The sequence below is a fragment of the Camelus bactrianus genome, chromosome 11, assembly GCF_048773025.1.
Source record: "Camelus bactrianus isolate YW-2024 breed Bactrian camel chromosome 11, ASM4877302v1, whole genome shotgun sequence".
Classification (NCBI taxonomy): domain Eukaryota; kingdom Metazoa; phylum Chordata; class Mammalia; order Artiodactyla; family Camelidae; genus Camelus; species Camelus bactrianus.
In genome coordinates, this window is record NC_133549.1 from 30,199,492 (window position 1) to 30,218,627 (window position 19,136).

At 32.2% G+C, this 19,136-nt stretch overlaps 1 protein-coding gene and 1 non-coding gene across 5 annotated transcripts in view; one reads left to right on the forward strand and one right to left on the reverse strand.

The window, feature by feature from the left end:
- The window catches only part of ATRNL1 (attractin like 1), a 631,157-nt gene that overhangs the window by 528,897 nt on the left and 83,124 nt on the right, over positions 1–19,136 (reverse strand). For all 4 annotated transcript variants that reach the window (XM_074373561.1, XM_010969913.3, XM_074373562.1 and 1 more), the window contains exon 9: positions 17,442–17,625. In XM_074373561.1, the coding sequence (XP_074229662.1) occupies positions 17,442–17,625 (184 nt within the window). The remainder of the gene's footprint in view (positions 1–17,441; positions 17,626–19,136) is intronic.
- TRNAA-GGC (transfer RNA alanine (anticodon GGC)) lies at positions 3,977–4,049 on the forward strand. Its single transcript has one exon. It is a non-coding gene; the product is annotated as a tRNA-Ala (tRNA).

A 19,136-nucleotide genomic window follows, 5' to 3' on the forward strand; every position in this document is an offset into this window, starting at 1 on the left:
ATGGCATGAACTTGTATATTGAAATTCTAATGAATCTACAAAAAACTGCTAGAATTAATAAACGAGTTTAGCAAGTTTGGAGGGTAAAAAATAAATATGCAAAAATAAGTTGTATTTTTATAACCAGAAATGAAAAAGCCTAAGATAAAATAATATAACAATTCAATTTATAATAGTATCAAAAAGAATAAAATATTTAGAAATATAATGAAAACAGTGTAACAGTTATACCATGAAAATTAGAAAATTTTGAGGAAAGAAATTAAAGATAGCCTATTTATAAATGGAATTACATACCATTTTCATGGATTGGAGAACAAAATATTGTTAAGATGACAATACTCTCCAAATTGATTTACAGATTCAACTCATTCCCTATAAAATCCCAGCTGGAATTTTTTTTTTAATTAACAAACTAATCCTAAGATTCATGTGGAAATTCAAGGGCTCAGAATAGCCAATTCAAAGAACTGGAAATGCAAAGAAAGGAAACAATACCCTTCAACAAATGATTGTTCTGGGGCCATTGGATATCTACATACAAAAGAGAGAAACTGAACTCCTCCCTTACAATATACACCAAAACTAACTCAAAATTGATTAAATGCCTAAATTTAAGAGCTACAAGTGATAAAACTCTTAGAAAAAAACAACAGAAGTCAATATTTCTTGCCTTGGGTTAGGTAGTGGATGCTTAGATATGACACCAATAGCGTAAGTGACAAAATACATAACAGATAAAGTGGTCTCCAAAACTGAAAATTTTTTAGCTTCAAAGGGCACTCACTGTAAATAAAATGAAAAACATACAGAAGAGGAGAAAATATTTGCAAGCCATATGTCTGATGGAGGACATATCTAGAATATATAAAGTACTCTTATAACTCTACGAATTATAACTCTAGAATTAGAGGGGAATTTCCTCAGCTTGATTTTTTTTAATTAAAAAAAAATATGTCCTAACAGCAAGAAACTTGATGCTTTACTTCTTAGAAAAGGAACAAAGCAAAATGTACTCTCTCACCACTCCTATTCAACATTTTACTCGAAGTCTTGGCTAAGGCAATAAGGAAAGAAAAGGAAATAAAAGATACACAAAATGGGAAGGAATAAATAAGTTCACATTTGTTCACATACAACGTGATTGTCTTTGTAGAAAATCCCAATCAACAAAAAAAACTCCTGGAACTAATAAGTGACTATAGCAAGGCTGCAGGATACAAGTTAATATATGAAAGTCAATTGCTTTCCTACATACCAACAATGAACAATGGATACTTGAAATAAAGACAGAGCACCATTTATATAGCACCCCAAAAAACTGAAACAGACATAAATCTAACAAAATATGTATAAGATCTATATTAGGAAAATTACAAAACTTTGATGAAAGAAATCCAAGAAGTAAATAAATGGCTAGTCCCTACACATGGATAGGAAGACTCAGTACTGTAAAGAAGTCAGTTCTTCCCAGTTTAGTCTATATATTCAATGCAGTTCCAGTCAAAATGCTAGCAACATATTTTGTTGATATCAATAAACTGATTCTAAAATTTATATAGAAAGGGAAACGATCCAGAATAGCCAACACAATACTGAAGAGGAAGAACACAATCAGAGGACTAACACTATCTGACTTCAAGATTCACTACAATAATCAAAACAGTGTGGTACTGAGGAAAGAACAGATATACAGGCCAATAGAACAGAATAATGAGCCCAGAAATAGACCCATATAAATACAGTTAACTAACCTCTGACAAAACAAGAACAAAAACATCTCAACAGAGAAGGGATAGTGTTTTCAATAAATTGTGCTGGAATAACTGGACGTCCACATGCAAAAAAACCAAAAATCAAGACAGACCATACACCTTTTACAAAAATTTTAACTCAAAATGAATCACAGACCTAAATGGAAAATGGAAAACTATAAAACTTCTAGAAGATAACACAGGAGAAATCTGGGTGATCTTGAGTTTGCTGATGACTTTTAAATACAGCACCAAAAGCACAATTCATAAAAGAAAAAAAATAAGTTTGGGTTTCATTAAAATTAAAAACTTCTGTGAAAGACACCATTTAGAAATGAAACAGTAAGCCACAGACTTGGAGAAGATATTTGTAACAAATATCTGATAAAGGACCTGTGTCCAAAATATACGAAGAACTCTTAAAACCCAACAATTAGAAAACAAACGTGATTGAAAATTGACAAAAGGTCTGAAAAGATACCTTTACCAGAAAGACACACAGATGGCAAAACAAGCATATGAAAAAATGCTCAACGTCATAGGTGTTAGGGAATTACACACTAAAAACACGAAACACCACTACACACCTATTAGAAAGGCTGAAGAGTTCAAAACACTGACTCCAAATGCTAGCAAGGATATAGAGCAACATTCATTGCTGGGGGGGATGAAAAATAATACAGCTAGCTACGCTTACAAAGCTAAATACAACCTTATACAACTAAACACTCTCACAAACATAATCCAGCAATTGTGCTCACTGGTATTTACCCAAAAGAGCTGAAAATTTATGTCCATACAAAAAACTGCATATGGATGTTTGTAGCAGCTTTATTCATAATTGTTAAAACTGGGAAATAACCAAGATGTTCTTTGATAGGTGAATGGATAAACAACTATACCACATCCATACAACAGAATATCATTCGGAGATAAAACAAAGAGGCTACTGAGCCATGAAAAGACCTGGAGGAACTTTAAACATATTGCTAAGTGAAAGCCAATCTAAAAAAGGATGTATACTAGATGATTGGAACCATATAATGTTAAGAGCAAAACAATGGAGGCAATAAAAATATCAGTGGTTGCCAGGGATTTGGCAGGGAGGGAGGGAGGTGAGCACACATGATTTCTAGGGCAATTGAAACTATTCCGTATGAAACAGTAGTGGTGGGACATGCCAATATACATGGTGTAAACCCATTGCACCTACAACACAAAAGTAAATCTCAATGTAAATCATGGATTTTAGTTAATAATAATGTATCAATACTGACTCATCAATTGTAACAACTTACTACACTAATGCAAGACGTTAATAATAGAGAGACTTGGGGTGTGAAGGTATAGAAGTATTTGGAAACTCTCCGTACTTTTCACTCATTTTTCTTTAAACCTAAAACTGTTCTAAAAAATAAAGTCTATTAATTATAAAATAACAACAAAACAAAATGGCAGTAATAAAAATTGCAGTTGCTTTTCCAGATAAGATATCTCTACTGCAATAAATAAATCCAATCCCTAGTGCCTGGTATGAAGTTCTTTTAATATACGAGTTAAAAAATGGGATCCAGGTTTCTCACTTTCAAGGGGGATTTACAAACATGGAAGAGAGGAAGGCTAAAATAAATCCTGTGATGTTGTATTACATCATTATACAGTTTAGGCAGACAGACAGATATACAGAGATATATACCCATTTCTATAAATAGATTGAAACAAGCATGTGTTTGTATACTTTCTGAGTCTATCTTCTAAGAGGGTCTGTAAACACATCAAAAAAGTAATGAACATACCTAGTCCCCTAATACTTGTTTTTAAATACCATTCTCTACTAAAAGTAACCTAGGTTCCTTAGAAAAATGACTTATTCCAGAAAGGAAACTACAAGATGTAAATAGATTTTTCTTTTTTGGATCTGTGCCAGAAAATGGAGACGTACACAAAGAATAACTGGGGACATGTCTAAAGAACACAGGAGCCTGACTGAAAGGAGGTCATGCTGACCAAATCTGGAAAACTTTGAACACCAAAATAAAGAGCAGTAATTGATTATAGAACATTGAATAAAATAAAAATTCATCAATTCATAATGATGTAAATGAACACACAAAATGGGATATTTATAAGGAGTAATATTAGAATATCACCATTTGGTAATCATTATAACTTATTTCTCACAAGAATGATCAACGGACATTAAAACTAGTGTGTAAAAGAGGGGAGGGTATAGCTCAGTGGCAGAGCACATGCTTGGCATGCATGAGGTCCTGGGTTCAATCCCCAGTACCTCCATTTAAAAAAAAAAAACTAGTGTGTAAAAGTTTAATGAGAAACAAAACATTTACACAGTCTATAAAATATCTCCCCACAAGGTATTTATTAATTTACAAAGGAAAAATTGTATCTTTACAGTGGAGAAACCTGGAAACACTTTAACCATTACTCTAACTAAGATATTAAAATTACCCTCCACATGACTGTACACAGCAGCCTCGTTCATAATAGCCCAAAGTGAAAACATCCCAAATGTCCATCAACTGATGAGTGGATAGACAATATGTGGTATATTCATACAATGGAATATTATTCAGCCATAAAAAAGAATTACGTACAGAAACATACAACAAGGTGGATGAACCCTGAAAAAAATCATGCTAAGTGAAGAGTTCAGACAAAAAAGGGCACGTGTTGTATATTCCATTTATATGAAATGTTGATGATAGTCAAATCCATAGAGACAAAAAGTAGATTAGTGGTTTTCCAGGAGATGGAAGGACAAGATAGAGGACTATATGGGATTTCTTTTCGGGGTGATGGAAATATTCTGGAATTACTGATGATGGTTGGGTAACATTATGAATATACTAAAACTCACTGAATTGTACATGTTAAATGGTTAAAATGGAGAATTTAATGTTATATGAATTTTATTTCAGTATAAGATTTTTTTTTAAAAGAAACCAAAACAGTCATAGGAGGACACATTTTAGTATTTTACAAAAAAACCAAACCCTGAATCTAACCATGAGGAAACATTAGACAAACCCAAACTGGGTCATTCTTTGAAAGAAAGGCTGAGATTGTTCCAGATTAAAGGAGACTAAAAAGATATGGCAACTAAATGTGTCTAAGATCATGGATATGATCCCACACTAGAAAACAAAACCCAAACCTGGCAAGGAAAAAAACATCAAAACTTGAAAAGGAACAGTATAAGAAGGAAAAACCACAGGCCAATTTCACATGTGAACATAGATGCAAAACTTACTAAGAAACTGAATTCAGCAATTAAAAAGTTCTATATTTTTAATAAATAAATATTAGGAAAATTGGAACAATTAAATGAGGTCTAAAATTATAAAATTCTATCAATGTCATTTCCTAAATTTGATACCTATGTCATTATGTAAGAGAATGTCTTGTTTTTCAATAAATACATTTAAAAATATTTAGGCTTAAGGGGTAAAATTAAGCACGACACTGCCAATGGCCAAGCATTTATAATTCTAAGTAAATAGTTTAGAGAAATTTGTATATGAATCAACAAAAAACTAAAAAAGAACATGTGGACTATAATTATTCATAATAGGAAAAACTGGTGCATTCCAAATATCCATCCATGGTAGAACAGAAAATATAACAGGATCTATGGTCACGCATTAAGGGTCTCTCGCACAGAACAACTCTGCCAGCAGTCCTACTATACTTCTCTAACCCTTCACTCTTCCTTCCTCTTAATCATTTCGTATTTCATACTTCCTCTTCTCTCTTCAAACCTCAGTCTTCCAATAAATAACCCCCATTTTCACTCTCAACTGATCACTTCACTTCCTATTTCACTAAGAATATAAAAAGAACCAAAGTTTTCACAACCTCTCACCACCTCTACTCATTTATCTGCAACTGTATTCATTTAACCTGTATTCTTTATATTTCTATGCCTATGAATCAAGTGTCTATGCTTCTAAAGGCTATCCTGTGTGTTCACTAGATCCCACTGCTATTTGTTTTCTTAAGTACATCCCTCTAGCAAATTCTTTCTTTCCCTGCATCATTAATTTTTACATCTTCTTGATCTTTCCTATCAAACAAGAAATATAATTATTTCTCCAAACTTAAAAAAACAAAAAACTTTGCTGGGAAAAATGGACAGCTATACGTAAAATAATGAGATTAGAACAATACCTCACACCATATACAAAAATAAATTCAAAATGGATTTAAGACCGAAATGTAAGACCTGAAATCATATAACTCCTAGAAGAGAACATAGGCAGAACACTTTGACATAAGTCATAGCAATATTTTTTTTGATCTGTCTCTTAAAGGCAAAAGAAATAAAAGCAAAAACAAACAAATGGGACCTAATTGAACTTAAAAGTTTCTGCACAGCAAAGGAAACCATCAAGAAATTGAAAAGACAACCTATGGAATGGGATAAAATATTTGCAAGTGATATAACTGACAAAGGGTTAATACCCAAAACATATGAACAGCTCTTACAACTCAGTATCAAAAAAAAAAAAAAAGAAGTCCAATCAAAAAACAAATGGGCAGAAGACCTCCATAGACATTTTTTCCAAAGAAGACATACAGATGGCTAATAAGCACAGGAAAAGATGCTCAACATCACTAATTATTAGAGAAATGCAAATCAAAACAGCAAGGTATCATTTCACACCTGTCAAAATGGCTATCATCAAAAAGTCTACAAATAACAAACGTTGGAGAGGATACAGAGAAAAGGGAACACTTGTACTCTGTTGGTGGGAGTGTAAATTGGTGCAGCCACAATGGAAATTAGTATGGAGGTTCCTCAAAAACCTAAAAATGGAACTACCATATGATCCAGCAATTCTACTCCTGGGTATATATGCAAAGGAAACAGAAACATTTATTTGAAAAGATACATGCACCCCAATGTGTATAGCAGCACAATTTACAAGAGCCAAGATATAGAAGCAATCCAAATGCCCATCAACAGACAAGTGGATAAAGAAGATGTGGTTTTTACATACAACAGATGTTACTCAGCCATGAAAAAGAATGAAAGTCTGCTATTTGCAACAACATGGATGGACCTAGAGAACATTATACTTACTGAAATAACTCGAAGATGAATATTGTATGCTATCCTTATACGTGGAATCTAAAAAAATAACAGAAATGAGTATATATGCAAAACAGAAACAGATTCACAGACACAGAAAACAAACTAGTAGTTACCAAAGAGGAGGGGGAAGTAGAGAGGTGCAAATTTTGGTACAGGGTTGAGAAATACTGATGATCATAAAATAGAGAAGCAACAAGGATATACTGTATAGTACAGGAAATTACAGCCATTTTCTTGTAATAATCTTTAAGGGAGTATAATCTATAAAAATACTGAATAACTATGCTATATACCCGAAACTAATATAATATTCAAAATCAATTACACTTCAATTTTAAAAACTCTCTTGTTCCCACCTCTCTTACCCATTATTAACCTACTTCTCTCCTTTACACTTTCTCCAATTCCTCTTCTCCATTCTGACTAAAACTTTTTCCAATTAAAATTTCACTCTATCACTCCACTGGAACTTCAGCTATTAACGTCAGCCAAAAGCTCCAGTTTGCCAGATTCCATGATAATTTCTCAATTCTCACATTATGTCACCTATTAGCAGCTTCCAGCAAACTTTCTCTGTCCTTTGACAGAGTCCTCTTGACTTCAAAGAAACCACACTTTCCTACTAATTCATTAACTGCTTATTCTGGTTCTTTTTCAGGTTGTTCATCCTTATCTCTCTGACCAGAAAATCAGAGGGTCCAGATCCCCAAACTCCAGTATCCAGCCACCTATTTCACACATCTGCCAAGATATGTTATATGTATCCAATGAAATATATCTAAAACTGAGATTCTAATCTTTCTCCACACCAAAAACCCTCCACAAAATTCATCATCTCAATTAGTGCCAACTCCATACTTTCAGGTTTTCAGGCCAAAAGCCTGATTCATCTTTCACTCATTTCTCTGTCCCAACCTATTTCCAATCCTTTACCCAATCTCTGTTGGCTCTACCTTTAAAATATATTCAGAATCCAACCAATTCTCATCACCTACACATTGCCTCCTTGGTCCCGGGTACTATCTTCTGTTTCTTAGATGATTATAATAGCCTCCTAAATGGCTATTGCTCCTGCTCTTGTACCATAATCACAACACAGCAACCAAAGAGATCCTGTAAAAACCTAAGTCAGCATCTCACAGCTCTTTCCAAATCCTCCACTAGCTTCCCATATCAAAGTCAAAACCCTTAAAATCTCTGACTCTATCCCATAGGGTGCCCAAATGCCACTCTAAAATCATTTTATAAAACTTCACCCAACCAGTCTGAGACACTGTACTCCAGCTATACTCGCCCCTTTACTATTTCAGATGATAAGCAACGTTCCTATCTCAAGACTTATGCACTAGCTTCCCCTCTGCCTAGAACACTTGTCCCTCAGATATTGGCATGCCTCATTCTCTAACCTCTTTTAGGTCTTTACTCAAATATGTTCTCAGTGATGTCTTCTCTGATCACTCTGTTTCAGTGTAACAACCTAAATCTCCCTATCCTCTTTCCATGCTTTCTTTTTCATCCATTGCACTTATTACCATTTATAATGCATTTTACTTGTTTCCATTTTTTATTTTCCACCCCTCCCCATTAAAATACAACTCCAAAACAAAAAGTTTAAAAAAAAAAGGTTTCTATGGAAAGTATGCAATGTTAACCAATACATGCAAAATTCAAAAATAGGCAAATGAATTGTTTGCTTGCAAACACATATAGGAAGATTAAAAAACTATAATGAAAAGCAAGGAAATAACACAATATTAAGAATAATACTCTTTGGGAGAAAATGAAGGGAGTGCCATCATGGAGGCAAACTTTAGGGCTTGTGGAGGTACTATAATGTCCTCTTTCTTGGCTCAGGTAGAGTGTTTATTTCATCATTTACTGAAACTATATATTTATGCTTTCATATGGTCTTTGTCCATATGCAATATTATCCAGTTTAAAAAAGAGCACTACAAAAAAATAAGTACTATACATCTCAAAATTACTTTAAGAGATAAAGCTATAGAAATAAGTGTTTCTTTAAATGAACAATGTGTGATTGTAACCAGACATTCCAAAATTCCAAATCTTATAATATATCGTGTTTATAATGACAATCTTTTTTGCTTATATAAATATTTTGTTCTTTTTAATAACTCTTCCTGCTGTATTACTTCTTTATATGTATTTATTTCTATTATTTCTGATATACAAATGTATCTTAAAATAGTTTTTTTTTTGAAGTATAGTTTATTTACAATATTGTGTTAGTCTCAGGTGGCATGTACCATAAAATTTTAAATTATCTGTCTCCTTTACTGAGAACTTAGGATTATTCCCAACACAGTGCTTGATACAGATTCCACAATTTTTGTTGAAAAGATTTCAGACATTCATTATGCAGAGAAATTGTCAAGGATAAACACATGAATAGCGTGTCTATCAGCATTTAGTAGAATGTAGCTAACTAATAACATATTTAAAAAATTGTCTTGTATCACTTTCCAAAACCTCTAACAGCTACATTTTTAGAGAAATTACAAAAACTTGATAGTTTAATAAAAGAGCTTTGAATACGTCAATGAGAAAATAACTCTCATTATAACAAATTGAAGAAGATAGAAGAAATCATTTCGTGTAACCAGATTAGCATCATTATGAAAACATAGTTCAAGTGTATGTGATTTCAAAGTTTTTTTAAGTACAGAATTAATATATTACCACAGGAACATCGTCATGAGAGTCACTACTTTTCCTTTTTAATATTTCTAGAAGAACAGTTAAAATACTTTTAACTTGAAAATAATGGGAAAAATTATCAAATTTATAATTATAGCAATAAGTTATAAATGATAATATTTAACATGCTCCTTATGTGTTAAAAAGTATTGCGCTTTCCCACAGGTTATAGGAACACAACAATAAAGAAAACGACTTCAACGATAAAACAAGAAAATCTGAGGTCTCTACTATCACAGAAAAACCTTGACTCAGAAGAAAACTGAAGATGTGGGCTCCTCCTACAAGCTGTACGAACATACATGTGCAAAGAACGTTCTGAGATACCTCAGTTAACAAGGCTAAGAAATCAAGACCACCATGGCCCTGGTACCCAAAATCATTACAGTAAATTTAAAGTCTCTTAGCAAAGGATAACACCAATTAATAAAACATTCTAACAATATAAAATGAACCATTTTGAGAAATGGAAATTCCTATATGTCTAAGATGTCTTTTTCTCTCTTATTCTTTAAACATAAAGAAACCAGACTCAACTAGGCCTGAATATGTGGGGTAGCAGCAATGGCTTTGGGTGTATCTAAATTTTTATGTCTCAATTCTTTTCCAAAAAAAAATCTAATTTGGGTAATCATACATTAAAACTTGACCCTCTTTTAGTATTTCAAGTTATCAAAAACTATTAGCATAAAATACTAAACCTTAGAAGTCAAATAAAACACAGATTTCTATTTTTAAATAAATTTTTATGAAATATAGCCTAGACATATACCAAAAAGTACACATATCTTAAGGGTATATAGTTCAATGAATTATCACAAAGTGAACACATACATGTAGCCAGTCCAGGCGCTTCCCCGTTGCCCATCCTAACCCCTACTCAGTTCTTCCTAGCCTCAAGGCAGTCCCTGCCATAACTCCTAAGACCACAGACTTGTATTTCCTGGTGCTAAAGTGCATACAAATGGAATCATATACTATCTATTCTTTTCTGTCTGGCTTCTTTTTTCAACATTATTTTTGTGAGGTACAACTGCACAGATGCATGCAGAGATAATTCTTTCATTTTTATTATTGCATAGCATTCCATTATGTGAATATACAAATAATTTATCCACTTGAAAAGATAATGGATATTTCATTTGTTTCCAATTATAGACTATTCGAAATAATGCTGTTGTGAATATTCTTCTACACATGACTTTAGTGCACACATATTTGCATTTGCTGAATGTATAACTAGAATAACTATCACAGGACAACATAAACTAGATATGTGTATGTGAGAAAGTATCCAAATTTAGCAGAAACTGTCAAAAGGTTTTTCAGAGTGCTTCTATTGGTTTATACACACTTGGTATTAGCAGTCTTGTAAATTTTAGCAGTTTCAGTGGATATGTAGTGGGACCTCAATGTTATCTTAATTTAAATTACCCTTGTGGATAATAAGGTTGCACATATTTTAATAGGTATTTTGGCCATCTGTATATCTTTTTTGGTGAAGTACCTGTTCAAGTCATTTGCCCATTTTCTGTTGAGCCATCTAATATTTTCCTGTTGATCTGTAGCTCTGTATATCCAGGAATAGACACTTTGGTTGACTTTATGTGTTGCAAACATCTCCTTCACTGAAGCTTGGCTTTTCATCTTCTTAGTGATATTTTTACACATATATCTGGTTGTTGTTTTTTTTACTTTATTAAGAGTACTGTTTAAATACTATTTTAAAAGTCTTTCTTTGGCAATAAAAATAGATATTTACCGGTTATCTTCTACAATATTTTATATTCAACATTTACATCTACAATTGATCTGAAACTGATTTTTGTGTATGATGTGAAGCACGTTCCCAAATTCATTTCTTTCAATTGTATCATTCAATTGACCCAGGGTAATTTATTGAAAAAATCGACTCTGTAGTCCCAGCTTTGTTATAAGCTAAGGCGCTGATAAATGTTGTAGGTTTGAATGGGGAATTCCTATTTGCTGCACTGGTCTATTTACCTGTCTTTCCAACAGGGCTTGATTACTATAGCTTCAGTCATGAGATCTGAAGACCTAGAAAAGTCTTCCAACTTTGTTCTTCTAAAACTGTTTTAGCTATGATTGGCCCTTTGCAATTTCATACAAACTGTAGAATAAGCATATCAATTTCTAAGAGAAAAATAGTTCCTGCAATTTTGCTCTGGCATTACATTAAATCTAAAGATCAATATGGGCACAAAAAAAATTTCTACAATATTGAATATTTCAATCAATTACCATAATGTATCTCCCATTTATTTAAGTCTTCAATTTCTCAAAACAATGTTTTTGAGTTTTCTATGTGAAGATCCTGCACATATGTCGTTATATTTACTTCTTAGGTTGTTGATGCTCAGATAACCTAAATTGTATTGCTTTTAAATTATTTTCTAATTGTTCCTGGTACAGAGAATCATACTTGACTGTTTTCTTAATATTAACCTTATGTCTAGCAACCTATTTATTACACATATATCTTTTACATTTTGTTACTCTCTTTTACTTTAATTGTGTTGCACTGGCTAGAAATTCCAATACAATGGTGAATTGAAACAGTGATAGTAGCCATGCTTACTCAGTCCTAATCTTAAAGGGAAATTTTTCAACATTACCCTGTAATGTTTGCTATAAAGCTTCTCTGTTTATTTGTACCTTTTACCACATGAATAGTTTGCTTCTATTACTACTGTACTAGAGTTTTAATCCTAAGTTAAATTTTATCTAAATTTTTTGCTGCATCATTTGAGGTTATGTGGCTTTACTTCTTTATACATTTAATGTATTCATTTCCCTGATTTTATGAATTTTTAATTAATCTTATATTCTGAGAGTCAACCCAAATGATGTATTGTCCTTTTCATAAACTGCTGGATTCACCTGATTTTTTGTATCTATTTTCATGAAAAAGATAACAGTATAACTTCCTTACCTGTAATATATTTTTCATATTTTTGTAACAAGGTTATGTTAGCCCCATAAATAGCAAAATAATTATTTCTGTTCTCTGAAAGTTTGTGAAGGATTGGTGTTATTTCTTAAAGATGTACTTCTTAAATGTATGAGTAAACTCACTAGTAAAGTGATCTGGGCCTGCAGAGTTTTGGGTTTTATTTTGTCTTGTTTTGTTTGTGTTGTTTTTCAAGGGAAGAGGGTTTCAATTATAGATTCTATTTCTTTGTTATAAAAGTATTCCAATTTTCTATCTCTTCATGTGTCAATTCCAGTCATTTTCATTTTTCTAGAACTTTGACATGGTTCATTTGATTTTTTAAAATTTACTGTCATACAGTTGCTTATCATATGCTTTTATCATTTTTTCATGTCCATAGACCTGTAGTAATGTCCTTTTACATTCTGGATGTGGGTTATTTGAGTATACAGCCATCCCTCAGTATCTATGGGGGACTGGTTCCAGGACCCTCACAGATACCAAAATTCACAGATGCTCAAGTCCCTTACATAAAATGGCACAGTATCTGCATATAACCTACACACATCCTCCTGTATATTTGAAATCATTTCTAGATTACTTATAATAACCAACACAATGTAAATGCTACATAAATAGTTGCTGGAAGGTGACAAATTCAAGTTTTGTTTGCTTTTTAGAACTTTTGGACTTTTTAAAAACATATTTTCAATCTGTGGTTGGATGAATCCACAGATGCAGAACATGGATTCAGAGGGCCAATAAAATCTTTGTTTCAACTCTGGGGGGAGATTTACCTTATTCTTCACAAACAACCAACTCTGTTGATTTTTGATGCTATATGGACCATCTCTCTCATATGTTTATTTTATGTTTCACTAATTTGTATTCTATCTCATATTCTCTTACTTTTTCCTCTCTTTATCTACTTTATCTTTTCCTTAAGATTAATCTGATGTTCTTTTTATAACTTCTTGAGGATATGCTGAGACCACTGATTTTCAGGCTTTTTAAAATCTTTTTAATAAATTCATTTAAAGTCATAAGTCTCCCTCTTGGCAGCATCATAATCATCTTGATGTGTTATTCAATACAAAATATTTTCTAATTTTCAGTATAATTTCTTTCATGAATTTATTTTAAGGAGTTTATTAATTCCAGACATCCTAGGGTTTTTCTAGCTCTTTTGTGTTCATTTCACTGTAGTCATAGTGCTCTATATTATTTTCTCACTCCTTGCTCTGTATGATTTCAATCTTTTAAAATTTGTTGGGATTTGCATTAAAACCCAGTATATGGTAAAGTTTAGAAAATATCCCATATGTACTTGAAAACAACATAAATTCTGCAGTCATAAGATAAAATGTTCTCAAATGCCATAGTACATAAAATTATTAATTGTGCTGTTCAAATATTTTATATCTTTACTGGTGTTTGGTCTTCTTCTACTATCAGTCACCAAATTAACTGGGTTAAAAATATCACACTATGATTTGTCCTCTTTTATTCTGTCATATTTTTGCTTTGCTTGACCTAGTGCTAAAAGGTACATTTACATTCAGAATTGTTATATCTTCCAGGTAGATGCCTGACATAAATTCTTATCTGTCTGCTATTAACATAGCTATGCCAACATTCTTTTGTCTGGTGATTACATAATATATATCTTTTTCTACCCTTTTACCTTCAGCTGTTCTAAATATTTTTAGACTTTTGATATATTTTCTAAGCAGCACATGGCAAGGTTTTATTTTTATACCCAGTCCAAAAGCCTTTAGCTTTTGACTGAAATATTAAGCTCTTACATTTAGTGTAAGTGAAATATTTATTTCCTCACATGCAGTGTAACTGTTGGTATATTTGGAATTAAATATACCATCTTACTACTTCCTTTACATTTGCCCCAACCTTACTTGTTCCCTTTCCATTCCTTTCTTGTCTTCTTCCAAATGCATTAAGCAGTATTCTCATTTTCCCCTCTATTCACTTGTTAGATATACAGTGTTTTACTTTTATTCTTATTGTCACCTAATGATTACAGTATAGACCCTTAAATATTAATATCTACTATAAATAAGTTATCAATTCCCATGTAATACAAGGACGTTAGTACTGTTGAACACCATTTACTCTTCTTCCTGATTTATGTGCCATTATCATGCATTTAAATTTTGTATATGTTTAAGTCTCTATTACTATGATAGTATTATACAATAAATAATCACTTAGATTTACCCTTTTCACTTCTCTATTCCTTACAATATCTAGCATCATTTTTCTCCCACTTCAATAGAATTTCCTTTATTTATTTAGTATTTCCTTTATGGCAGGTCTGCTGTTGTCAAATTCAATTCTTGTTTTTCTGAAAAGTCCATGTTTTGCTTTCATTCTCAAGGGTTTTTCACTGGGTGAAGAATTTTAGACTGATGATTATTTTCTCTCAGCCATTTGAGGATGCCATGTCTTCCAAATTCCATTTTTCCAGTTAAAAAATTAGCTGTCAGTCTTAGTGTTACACCTTTCAAAAGAATATGCCTTTTTTCCTCTCTGACTGCTTTTCTCATCCTATGTGAGTTTTCCTAAGTTTTACAATGATATTTCTAAGTGTAAGTTTCTTTGTACTTACCCCCTTGGTGCTCATGGAATTTAACTTCAATTTGTGGCTTGATGTCTTTTGTCACTTTTGAAAATGTTCAGGCATTTAAAACTTCAAATAGTGCTCTACGTTATTTTCTCACTCCTTTTCACCAGACTCCAATTACATACATCTTAGAACATTTCCACATGTCCCTTATATTTCTTTCTCTCTTTCATTTTTCACTATTTTTCTTCCTTTACTTCAATATGGTTATTTTCTTTTGACCTATCTTCCATTTCATTAATTCCCCCCTTGGCTATATCAACCTGCTCTAAACATATCCAAAGAATTTTTAATTCATTTAATGTATTTTCCATTTCTATAAATTCCATTTGATTCTTTAGTAAAATTTTCCAGTTGTCCATTGATATTTTCTACCTTATATTTTAATTCTTTGATCATAAAATCCTAATTATTTTAAAGTTTCTGTCTGAAAACACCATTATCCTACAGGTATATTGTAATGGCTGTTTTTTATTTTTCATATCTTTTTCTTTTCTCTAAGTTTGTTTGTTTGTTTTGTACCATATATTGCATATGAAATAACTTAAGGTTCTGTATGATAGTATCTTCCTCAGGAAAGGATTTACTTTTGCTCTGCCACTAGTTAAGCTATGGGCAGATCACCATAATCCAAAGATAGACTTATCCTCACTCATACATTTAGAACTTCAGGAACCAGACTAAATCATTAAGTGTATACCAAAACCCCTCTTCCTTGACACACTTAGAAATCCAATTTTCGTTTACCATATTGATTGACAGAAACTCTGCTCAGTTTCTCAGACAGTTTTCAGTATTTATCATTGTCTCAAGGACAAAAGTTGCACAAAAAGCCAATCTTACCTCCCTCGTCATTCTATACCTCCTAAATCCTGACCCACAGATTTTCACTGTCTTTATAGCTCTCTGATACCTTAAAAAGTATTAATTCCTAATTTTTCTCAGTGGAAATAATAGTCCAGAATAATCCATTTCACCACTGAAAAAGAATTTCTCCAAACACACATTTACTAATATCTCAACAATGTAGCCTATCTACTAAACCATAATACTGCATTTTATTAGACAAAAGATAAAAATAAAAATTAGCAAAATTACCCAAAGGAAAAGTCTTCGTTTTTTTAAATTCCATCTTTCTGTTTTCAAATAAAGTAAAAATTAGAATATATGTTTGAAAGTAAAGGGAGTAGAACAAATTATGACTTGGTGAAAAACTGTACTTCATTTAAACACATAAGGTAATTTCATATAAGTTTAAAAGAATGTTTAGTGTTTAAAGAAAAAAGAAGTAGCCCCTTCCCAAGTCTTACCAAAAAAATGAGTACAACAAAAATTCTACTTTAAAACTTATACACCTTGAAAGATTAATAAGTGAAAAACAATAATTCAAACATAAAGAAAAATTATGGTTATGAATATGCAATTCACTAAATAGAAATCATAAGCAGCAAATGAACACATAAAAATATGCTTATTCACTATAGTAACTGAGGTATGCACATTAAAATATCAGTAAGATACCATTAGCATCCATTGCATTGGCAAAAGGAAAATATCCTCACAACTACTAAGTTTTGGTGGGAATATGAAGAAATAAGGACACTCATACCCTGCTGGTGGACGTATACATCATCACAACGGCTTGAAAAACAACTAGGCAACATGTAGTAAAGTTGAGAATGTGAATATGTTCAGACGCAACAATTTCACTTTTAAGTATGTACCCTAGAGAAACTCTTGCATATATGCATGGAAAGACCAGTACAAGATGTAAAAGGTAGCACTGTTTATAACCACAATAAAGGAAAATTTACCTAAATATCTCAGCTTTGTATTTCACAGGAAATTAGATGATGAAAGTGAAGAAATGCTTTTAAAATTTACAAATGACAATAAGAGTGCAAAGAAGAACAAAGCTAAGGACTGGTAATATCAAAGCTCAATGTTATATTGGTAAGAAAAATTGCTCATTTGAACTGAGTAAGATACCAGCACTTATAAGTATGAGTAATGTCTACAGAATAAGTGCATCTATGGGATTAGAAATCATTTTAAAGTCACTCATTTACAGTAATGATGGCTGCATAGTAAATGTATTTTTTTGAGCCTTTCCTACAAAATAGAATATCATTAGTTGAAATAAAGATGAGGGAAAGCCAGGAATATCTCCCTGAAAATATTAATAACTACTACTATTATACAAATATAAAACATAACAGTGCCAAACTTTCCCATCATAGTTCTACCCAACCTACTCACCAAGTCTTAGTGTTAACTTCATACTTATAAAGGTCATCTACCAATCCATATTTGTTGCCTGGTAATGCTTTATAGCCTCCATGAACATAAATGGACTTCGTTATTTCATCATACACACTGGTGTGGCCATATCCACCTTGAACAATAGCTCCTTTGGTTTCTGGAACAAGCCAAGTGTTTGATGCTGTAAGAAAAAGAAGATAAATCATGAACTTCAAGGAGTTTTAAAAATAAAACTAATACATTTCATAGTACTCTTTTAACCAATGTGCATTACATTTGGGAGGTAAGTCCCAAAGAACAAAATTAATGGTAATTTATCAGAAGCAATTTCTTTAATATTCTTAACCACTTTTTAAACATATACCTACAGCCAAACTGAGGCTTTTTCATATTTTTATTCATTTTCTTCTTAGGGACAGATAAACATACTTCTTACCAAAAAATATTGTAGCAACAGAGGTGTATAATGCAAAAGTGAATGTTACCTTCTCCCCCAACCCACTATCTAGAGAGGTATTATCCAAAAATTCTTATTTCAGAATATTTTCAAACTATAGTTCCGAATAATTTATTATAATATACAAAACAAATGTATATGACCTACATGTACATACATATCTGTAAATATTTGTACCAAAAAATTGTGCTATCTTACAACTACTTTTTCACTTAACAAAACATCTGGGGCATTTTTTCCTGCCCCATTTATTATAACAACTAGATTCCATTGTATTGATGATATATAACATTTAAATAACTACATTGTGACTCACTTGGGTTTCAATTTGTTTTTAAAAACAATGATGCAATAAGCAACCTTGTAAGCTTTATTATCTAATAGAGCATATACCATGTCTCAGGGAGCACCTCATCATTACATTTGAAAGTTTTATTATTGCTATCCTTTATTTACAACTAAGGAAATTCAGGGTTAAAAAAATTTAACACATTAAAAGTTCAAAAGTTAGTATAGACTAATTTCTCCCTCTCCCTCCCACTAAGTACAACAACAAACTCCATAAATAATCCCAAAAGACAACCATAGGAGACATATGAAAAGTGTAAAGGGAAGACTGACTGGTTGGGGATTCCAGGACTAGAGGAAGGGTATCTCACTACCTCTCCTAAAAGAAGACTACTCAGGCCCAGCATTTCTCAACCCACAACCTAGCAATGAAAAGCAACTCAAGTAGGCTTATTCCTCCCCCAAAACTGAAAAGGAGTCCTATGGATAACCCTAGATGACCCTAGGAGCACTAGCAAGAGAGATCCACGAAACCCTGCCTATAATAAGCAGACAGAGGAAGATGTCCACTTTCCCAGCAGGCCTGAGACTGGAAAGGGGGATCCCACCATAAGACCTGAATACTAAACTTAGAGTAACTGCCTGCTAAAATAGAAGAGTGAAATAGGATCCAAAGACGTCTCATATAAAAGCCAGAATGTCCAGGATACAACCAAAATATCACTTGTCATGTTGGGAATCAGTGAAATTACAACTTTAGAGAGGAAAGATAATCAAGTGACACTAACTCTGAGATGCTGAAATTATCTAACAAGAATTTTAAAGTAGCCATTATAAAAATATTCCAATAAGCAATTACAAGTTCTCTTGAAACAGCAAATTTCAGGGGAAAAAAGACAAAAAAAGATGGATAAATAAACAAAATACAATAATAAATACAAGCTAAT